Below are 10,080 nucleotides of genomic sequence, written 5' to 3'. Positions count from 1 at the left end.
TGCCACCCCCGTGCTTCACGGTTGGGATGGTGTTCTTCAGCTTGCAAGCTACCCCTTTTACCTCCAAACATAACGCTGGTCATTATGGCCAAACAGTTCTATTTTTGTTTCATCAGACTAGAGGACATTTCTCCAAAGAGTACGATCTTTGTCCTCATGTGCAGTTGCAAACTGTAGTCTAGCTTTTTTATGGCGGTTTTGGAGCAGTGGCTTTTTTTCTAACAAAAGTCAACTTCCCACACAGAAAGGAGAGAAAAGGGCTACCTAAGTATGGTTCCCAATCAGAGACAACGATAGACAGCTGTCCCTGATTGAGAACCCTACCCGGCCAAAACAAATAAATACAAAAACATAGAAAATAGTACATAGAATGCCCACCCAAATCACACACTGACCAAACCCAAAATAGAGACATAAAAAGCTCTCTAAGGTCAGGGCGTGACACATCTCTAGGAGACAGAACGTGTCTCCTTCCTGAGCAGTATGACGGCTGCGTGGTCCCATGGTGTTTATACTTGCGTACTATTGTTTGTACAGATGAACGTGGTACCTTCAGGCGTTTGGAAATTGCTCCCAAGGATGAACCAGACTTGTGGAGGTCCACCATTTTCTTCCTGAGGTCTTGGCTGATTTCTTTTGATTTTCCCATGATGTCAAGCAAAGATGCACTGAGTTTGAAGGTAGGCCTTGAAATACATCCACAGGTACACCTCCAATTGACTCAAATGATGTCAATTAGCCTATCAAAAGCTTCTAAAGCCATGACATAATTTTCTGAAATTTTCCAAGCTGTTTAAAGGCACAGTCAACTTGGTTTATGTTAACTTCTGACCCACTGGAATTGTGATACAGTGAATTATGAGTGAAATAATCTGTCTGTAAACAATTGTTGGAAAAATGACTTGTGTCATGCACAAAGTAGATTGTGTCATGCACCAAGTAGTCCTAACCGACTTGCCAAAACTATAGTTTGTTAACAAGGAATTTGTGGAGTGGTTGAAAAACAAGTTTTAATGACTCCAACCTACGTGTATGTAAACTTCCGACTTCAACTGTATATATCAACGAATTGGCGAGGGCACTAGAACAGGCTGCAGCACCCGGCCTCACCCTACTAGAATCTGAAATGAAACGTCTACTGTTTGCTGATGATCTGGTGCTTCTGTCACCAACCAAGGAGGGCCTACAACAGCACCTAGATCTTCTGCACAGATTCTGCCAGACCAGGGCCCTGACAGTAAATTTCAGTTAGACCAAAATAATGGTGTTCCAAAAAAGGTCCAGTTGCCAGGACCACAAATACAAATTCCATCTAGACAGTTGCCCTAGAGCACACAAAACACTATACATACCTTGGCCTAAACATCAGCGCCACAGGTAACTTCCACAAAGCTGTAAACGAGCTGAGAGACAAAGCAAGAAGGGCCTTCTATGCCATCAAAAGGAACATAAAATTCAACATCCCAATTAGGATCTGGCGAAAAATACTTGAATCGGTTATGGAACCCATTGCCCTTTATGGTTGTGAGGTCTGGGGTCCGCTCACCAACCAAGAATTCACAAAATAGGACAAACATCAAATTGAGACTCTGCATGCAGAATTCTGCAAAAATATCCTCACTGTACAACGTAGAACACCAAATAATGCATGCAGAGCATAATTAGGCCGATACCAGATAATTAATCAAAATCCAGAAAATATCTGTTAAATTATATTCACCTAAAAGGAAGCGATTCCCAAACCTTCCATAACAAAGCCATCGCCTACAGAGAGATGAACCTGGAGAAGAGTCCTCTAAGCAAGCTGGTCCTGGGGCTCTGTTCACAAACACAAACACACCCCAAAGAGCCCCAGGACAGCAACACAATTAGACCCAACCAAATCATGAGAAAACAAAAAGAGAATTACTTGACACATTGGAAAGAATTCACAAAAAAACAGAGCAAACTAGAATGCTATTTGGCCCTAAACAGAGAGTACACAGTGGCAGAATACCTGACCACTGTGACTGACCCAAACTTAAGGAAAGCTTTGACTATGTACAGACTCAGTGAGCATAGCCTTGCTATTGAGAAAGGCTGCCGTAGGCAGACCTGGCTCTCAAGAGAAGACAGGCTATGTGCTCACTGCCCACAAAATGAGGTGGAAACTGAGCTGCACTTCCTAACCTCCTGCCCAATGTATGACTATATTAGAGACAAATATTTCCCTCAGATTACACAGATCCACAAAGAATTTGAAAACAAATCCAATTCTGATAAACTCCCATATCTACTGGGTGAAATACCACAGTGTGCCATCACAGCAGCAAGATTTGTGACCTGTTGCCACAAGAAAAGGGCAACCAGTGAAGAACAAACACCATTGTAAATACAACCCATATTTATGTTTATTTATTTTCCTTTTTGTACTTGAACTATTTTCACATAATATGACATTTGAAACGTCTATATTATTTTGGAACTTCTGTGAGTGTAATGTTTACTGTATATTTTAGAGTTTATTTCTCTTTTGTTAATTATCTATTTCACTTGCTTAGGCAATGTAACCGTACGTTTCCCATGCCAATAAAGCTCCTTAAATTGAAATTGAATTGAAATATATACCGTATATATATATAGAGAGAGACAGAGAGATAGATAAAAAGAGAGAGAGATAAAGAAAGAGAGAGAGAGAGAGAGAGAGAGAGAGAGAGATAAAGAGAGAGATAAAGAAAGAGAGAGGGAGAGATAAAGAGAGAGATAAAGAAAGAGAGAGAGAGAGCTAAAGATAGAGATAAAGAAAGAGAGAGACAGATAAAGAGAGAGATAAAGAAAGAGAGAGATAAAGATAGATAAAGAAAGAGAGAGAGAGAGATAAAGAGAGAGATAAAGAAAGAGAGAGAGAGATAAAGAGAGAGATAAAGAAAGAGAGAGATAAAGAGAGATAAAGAAAGAGAGAGAGAGAGATAAAGAAAGAGAGAGAGAGAGATAAAGAGAGATAAAGAAAGAGAGAGAGAGAGATAAAGAGAGAGATAAAGAAAGAGAGAGAGAGAGATAAAGAGAGATAAAGAAAGAGATAAAGAGAGATAAAGAAAGAGAGAGAGAGAGATAAAGAAAGAGAGAGAGAGATAAAGAAAGAGAGAGAGAGAGATAAAGAGAGATAAAGAAAGAGAGAGAGAGAGATAAAGAGAGAGAGAGTCTGTCTACCTGTATGTCTATCTGTCCATCTCTGTGTGAAACATTTAATAAACATCAGTATATCCATCCCTGTCCACTCACATACACATGTAGCATCCATACGCGCGTTGCACGTCGGTTCAGGACTTTTTTGGCTTGATAATCATATGCCTGGCAGCGAGATAAGGGAAAAGAAAACATTGAGTCTGACCCTGGTGCTGTAGCCTCTGTGATTGTGTCTGACCCTGGTGCTGTAGCCTCTGGGATTGTGTCTGACCCTGGTGCTGTAGCCTCTGTGATTGTGTCTGACCCTGGTGCTGTAGCCTCTGGGATTGTGTCTGACCCTGGTGCTGTAGCCTCTGGGATTGTGTCTGACCCTGGTACTGTAGCCTCTGGGATTGTGTCTGACCCTGGTGCTGTAGCCTCTGGGATTGTGTCTGACCCTGGAGCTGTAGCCTCTGTGATTGTGTCTGACCCTGGTGCTGTAGCCTCTGGGATTGTGTCTGACCCTGGCGGTGGAGGAGAGGAGAGGAGAAGATCCCTATGGCACCCTCTACCCTATGTGATCATATAGCATCTTCTACCCTATGTGATCATATGGCACCCTCTACCCTATGTGATCATATAGCATCTTCTACCCTATGTGATCATATGGCACCCTCTACCCTATGTGATCATATAGCATCTTCTACCCTATGTGATCATATGGCACCCTCTACCCTATGTGATCATATAGCATCTTCTACCCTATGTGATCATATGGCACCCTCTACCCTATGTGATCATATAGCATCTTCTACCCTATGGGATCATATGGCACCCTCTACTCTATGTGATCATATAGCATCTTCTACCCTATGGGATCATATGGCACCCTCTACCCTATGTGATCATAAAGCATATTCTACCCTATGGGATCATATGGCACCCTATACCCTATGGGATCATATAGCATCTTCTACCCTATGTGATCCTATGGCACCCTCTACCCTATGGCACCCTATACCCTATTCGATCCTATGGAACCCTCTACCCTATGGGATCCTATGGCACCCTATACCCTATGTGATCATATGGCATCCTCTGCCCTATGGGATCCTATGGCACCCTCTACCCTATGGGATCATATGGCACCCTCTACCCTATGGGATCCCATGGCACCCTCTACCCTATGGGATCCCATGGAACCCTCTACCTTATGGGATCCCATGGAACCCTCTACCCTATGGGATCCCATGGCACCCTCTACCTTATGGGATCCTATGGCACCCTCTACTCTATGGGATCCTATGGAACCCTCTACTCTATGGGATCCTATGGAACCCTCTACCCTATGGGATCCTATGGAACCCTCTACCCTAAGGGATCATATGGAACCCTCTACCCTATGGGATCCCATGGCACCCTCTACCCTATGGGATCCTATGGAACCCTCTACCCTATGGGATCCTATGGAACCCTCTACCTTATGGGATCCCATGGAACCCTCTACCCTGTGGGATCCCATGGAACCCTCTACCCTATGGGATCCTATGGCACCCTCTACCCTATGGGATCCTATGGAACCCTCTACCCTAAGGGATCCTATGGAACCCTCTACCCTATGGGATCCTATGGCACCCTCTACCCTATGGGATCCTATGGCACCCTCTACCCTATGGGATCCTATGGCACCCTCTACCCTATGGGATCCTATGGCACCCTCTACCCTATGGGATCCTATGGAACCCTCTACCCTAAGGGATCCTATGGCACCCTCTACCCCAAGGGATCCTATGGCACCCTCTACCCTATGGGATCCTATGGAACCCTCTACCCTAAGGGATCATATGGAACCCTCTACCTTATGGGATCCTATGGAACCCTCTACCCTAAGGGATCCTATGGAACCCTCTACCCTATGGGATCATATGGCACCCTCTACCCTATGGGATCCCATGGCACCCTCTACCCTATGGGATCATATGGCACCCTCTACCCTATGGGATCCCATGGCACCCTCTACCCTAAGGGATCCTATGGAACCCTCTACCCTATGGGATCCTATGGAACCCTCTACTATATGGGATCCTATGGCACCCTCTACCCTATGGGATCCTATGGCACCCTCTACCCTATGGGATCCTATGGCACCCTCTACCCTATGGGATCCTATGGAACCCTCTACCCTAAGGGATCCTATGGCACCCTCTACCCTATAGGATCATATGGAACCCTCTACCTTATGGGATCCTATGGAACCCTCTACCCTATGGGATCCTATGGCACCCTCTACCCTATGGGATCATATGGCACCCTCTACCCTATGGGATCCCATGGCACCCTCTACCCTATGGGATCCCATGGAACCCTCTACCCTATGGGATCCTATGGAACCCTCTACCCTATGGGATCCTATGGAACCCTCTACTATATGGGATCCTATGGAACCCTCTACCCTATGGGATCCTATGGAACCCTCTACCCTATGGGATCCTATGGCACCCTCTACCCTAAGGGATCCTATGGAACCCTCTACCCTATGGGATCCTATGGCACCCTCTACCCTATGGGATCCTATGGCACCCTCTACCCTATGGGATCCTATGGAACCCTCTACCCTAAGGGATCCTATGGCACCCTCTACCCTATGGGATCCTATGGCACCCTCTACTATATGGGATCCTATGGCACCCTCTACCCTATGGTATCATATGGCACCCTCTACCCTATGGGATCCTATGGCACCCTCTACCCTATGGGATCATATGGAACCCTCTACCCTATGGGATCCTATGTTCTAAGATGAACTTGGCCTTAAGATGCTTTTGGGAAACCGGGCCCTGGTCAAAAGTAGTGTTCTATAAAGGGACTACAGTGTCAATAGGGATGCGGCCGATTGTGACTCTACTTCCTGTAGCTCCAAACCAATCACAGAACAGATAAATAGATAGATTGAAAAGTGTGTAGGTATACAGTAGGCCGGCAGGGTCTTCTAACGGACAGGGAGGACTAATTCAAAGGGTCATTGACTGGTGTTTAATCTCATTTGATCTCTAGGAGGAAAGCTGTGACCTTCTCACCCCCTGGTTAGCTGAAGGGAGTTAATGCTACCACATCAAATCCAATATTGCGTCCCTCATTAAAACGCTAGAGAATTGAGCTAAGAACATGTTCAATGCCGTTTTAATAATGAATCACGTTTTTAAAAATGATAACTTTTTCATGTATGTGGTAATTGAGTGAGTTAGGTGAACCTCGAACAAAAACAAGTCTCCAAAACAGGTTAAAGTCTTTCTACCACTATAACCTTCCCTCTCTTCTCGCCGTCCTTCTTGCATCCCCTAGTTCTATTTGTTTGGGATCTTAAAGACAGACAGAAAAAGAAGTCAGATGTTTTGAATGTGAGTGTGTCTCTCTCTCTCTCTCTCTGATTTACCTATCTTTGTGGGGGGGGGGGGGGGGGCTTGTGTATACATCCATATCCCTCTCTCTCTCATCTCCTCTCTGTCCCCTGATGTCAATGACAAGGGAAGTTGTGGCTGCGTTGCCACGGTTTTGATATGCATTTCAAACAGGAAACTTCACAATGACAGAGGAGGCTAATTTGCAATGGAGATTTTTTTTGTATTTCTTATTATCATTTTTCTCTCTTCTGCTTTGGAAGGAAAACAGTGTCAAGCGACTGACACGTTTGTTTTCCTGTAATGATTTCTGCAAACTTGAGGTCTGTTCTGTTTTGTTCCTACCACAGTGTGACCTAGTTTGAGTATGAACACATACCTTCCAACTCTCTTTTCCCTCTCTCTTTCCTCTCCTTTTCTCTCTTCTCTCTGTCTCTTTCCTCCCTCTTTCCTCTCCCTTTCGCTCTCTTCTCTCTCTCTTTCCTCTCTCTTTTCCTCTCATTTTCTCTCTCTTCTCTCCCTCTCTTTCCTCCCTCTTTCCTCTCCTTTTCCCTCTCTTCTCTCTCACTCTTTCCTCCCTTTTTCCTCTCCCTTTCTCTCTCTTCTCTCTCTCTCTTTCCTCCCTCTTTCCTCTCCCTTTCTCTCTCTTCTCTCTCCCTTTCTCTCTCTTCTCTCTCTCTCTTTCCTCTCCCTTTCTCTCTCTTTTCTCTCTCTCTATCTCTTTCCTCCCTCTTTCCTCACTCTTTTCCTCTCCTTTTCTCTCTCTCTTTCCTTCCTTTTTTCCTCACCTTTTCTCTCTCTCCTCTCTCTCTCTTTCCTCCCTATTTCCCTCTCTTCTCTCTCTCTTTTCTCTCCTTTTCTCTCTCTTCTCTCTCTCTCTTTCCTCCCTCTTTTCCTCTCCTTTTCTCTCTCTCTAGCACTTTCTTGTTCTTTCTCTCTCTCTCTCTCTCTCTCTCTCTCTCTCTCTCTCTCTCTCTCTCTCAAATCAAGCTTTATTTAAACAACACATTTCATACATGGAATGAACACCATGTGCTTCACAGGGGGAAAAAATGTATAAAAAATAAATATAAAAACTTATATATTTACTACACAACCAACATAAGAGGATTAAAAACAAAAGAATAACAATAAAACGGATCGACTAAAAAGTACTGTGAGGAAAAGCAAAGCTAAAAAGGTGTGTTTTAAATCTGTCCACAGTTTCAGCCCCCCTCAGGTTCTCTGGCAGGCTATTCCAGAGGCTGGGGGCATAATAACTAAAGGCTGTCTCTCCATGCCTCTTGGTCCCCCTCAGGTTCTCTGGCAGGTTATTCCAGAGGCTGGGGGCATAATAACTAAAGGCTGTCTCTCCATGCCTCTTGGCCCCCCTCAGGTTCTCTGGCAGGCTATTCCAGAGGCTGGGGGCATAATAACTAAAGGCTGTCTCTCCATGCCTCTTGGCCCCCCTCAGGTTCTCTGGCAGGTTATTCCAGAGGCTGGGGGCATAATAACTAAAGGCTGTCTCTCCATGCCTCTTGGCCCCCCTCAGGTTCTCTGGCAGGCTATTCCAGAGGCTGGGGGCATAGTAACTAAAGGCTGGGGGGATAATAACTAAAGGCTGCCTCTCCATGCCTCTCCATGCCTCTCGGTCCGAGGTTTATAAGACCAGTGCCAGAGGACCTGAGGGACCTACTGGGTACATAACTTAAAAGCAGTCTGACATGTATTGGGGTGAACAATCGTGGATTGATTTAAAAACCAATAGAAGAATCTTCAAATCAATTCTAAAACTCACAGGTAGCCATTGCAGAGACCTTAAAACCGGTGTAATGTGTGCTCGCCATCTGGTCTTGGTCAGTACCCTGCAGCATTCTGTATGTTTTACAGTTGAACAATGGCTTTCTTGGGTAGACCAGATAGGAGAGCATTACAGTAGTCAAGCCTGTTTGTAATAAAAGCATGGATGAGTCTCTCTGTATCAGCCTGAGAGAGAAATGGCCGCACCTTGGCAATGTTCCTCAGGTGGTAAAAAACTATTTTGGTCACATTTCTAATGTGGGATTCAAAATTGAGTTCAGATTCTAAAATAACACCTAGGTTTTTTTAGCTGGTGTTTTATCTTTATTGCCCGTGAATTAAAATGTGCGGCCAGATTCTCTCTCTGTGCTTTAGCTCCAACAATAAGTACCTCGGTCTTGTCTTGATTTAGCTGGAGGAAGTTGTGAGCCATCCAAGTATTTAAATCACTAATACAGTCTAATAATTTATCCGTGGAGCTAAAATCCTCTGGTGACACGGAAATGTAAAGTTGTGTATCGTCTGTGTAGCCGTGAAGATCAATGCTGTGCTTTCTGATAACGCTGTGAAATAGTAACATATGTATACTGAACAGTACTTGACTCAAAATCGAACCTTGTGGAACTCCACATGTGATATGTATTTTCTCTGAGTTATGTTCCCCTTTCCTCTCTCTCTCTTTCCCATCCCTCTCTCTCTCTCTCTCTCTTTCCCCTCCCTCTCTCTCTCTCTCTCTCTCTCTCTCTCTCTTTCCCCTCCCTCTCTCTCTTTCCCCTCCCTCTCTCTCTCTTTCCCCTCCCTCCCTCTCTCTCTCTCTCCCCCCCTCTCTCTCTCCCCTCACTCTCTCTCTCTCTCCCCCTTTCTCTCGCACTCTCTCTTCCCCTCCCTCTCTCTCTTTCCCCCTCTCTCGCTCTCTCTCTCTTCCCCTCCCTCTCTCTCTTTCCCCCTCTCTCGCTCTCTCTCTCTTCCCCTCCCTCCCTCTCTCTCTTCCCCTCCCTCTCTCTATTTCCCCTCCCTCTCTCTCTTTCCCCCTCTCTCTCTCTCTCTCTTCCCCTCCCTCTCTCTCTTCCCCTCCCTCTCTCTCTTCCCCTCCTTCTCTCCCTCCCCCCCTCTCTCTCTCTCTTCCCCTCTCTCTCTCTCTCTCTCTTCCCCTCTCTCTCTCTCTGTCCCCCTTTCTACCTCTCCCTCTCTCTCTTTTCCCCTCCCTCTTCCTCTCCCTCTTCCTCTCCCTCTTCCCCCTCTCGCCCTAGCATGTAAAACCTGTGGGCATGGATCAGTAATCACCAGTCAGATATAGTTCATACTGAGCTAATGGGGAGTCAAGACTATTGAACCCTGACATTCTTCAACCAAAACACAGTGAAAAGAAGTATCTCTTCTTGTGTGAACCACATTCAATTAAGAACTCAGAAAGGAAATTTAACTGTCTCAACTGCATAATTCGATCTTCAATTCATGACTTGTGAGTACGGAGTTAGGTCGCTGCAACAACAACAACAACCACAAAACAAAACAAAAAAAACGATGAAAACAATGAAGTAAAAGGATACAAAGCATCATATGTGTCAGACCACATTCAGTCCAGGACTTTCAGCCATTCATGTCATCTGAATGTGACACTAAAACATCAGCTATCCTGACTCCCAAGCTGGCCTTTACTTAAGCAATAAGGCACAATGGGGTGTGGTATATGGCCAATTTGCCACGGCTGTCAGCCAATCAACATTCAGGCCTGGAACCACACAGTTTATAATTTGGA

General features: G+C 45.1%; 1 protein-coding gene across 1 annotated transcript; it reads left to right on the top strand.

Moving 5' to 3' along the window:
• The first annotated feature begins 4,249 nt into the window (after positions 1–4,249).
• Positions 4,250–5,947, top strand: LOC139555799 (collagen alpha-2(I) chain-like). Its single transcript, XM_071369200.1, has one exon. The coding sequence runs from the start codon at positions 4,250–4,252 to the stop codon at positions 5,945–5,947; it is 1,698 nt and encodes a 565-aa protein (XP_071225301.1).
• The last annotated feature ends 4,133 nt before the right edge of the window (positions 5,948–10,080 follow it).

The sequence above is a fragment of the Salvelinus alpinus genome, chromosome 27, assembly GCF_045679555.1.
Source record: "Salvelinus alpinus chromosome 27, SLU_Salpinus.1, whole genome shotgun sequence".
NCBI lineage: Eukaryota > Metazoa > Chordata > Actinopteri > Salmoniformes > Salmonidae > Salvelinus > Salvelinus alpinus.
Note: the sequence above shows the minus strand (reverse complement) of the source record. Positions and strands in the feature narration are given on the sequence as shown.

What these genes read in the sequence shown, in the direction of transcription:
- LOC139555799 (XM_071369200.1), top strand. Translation starts at nt 4,250, where the DNA reads ATGGGATCCTATGGCACCCTCTACCCTATGGGATCATATGGCACCCTC.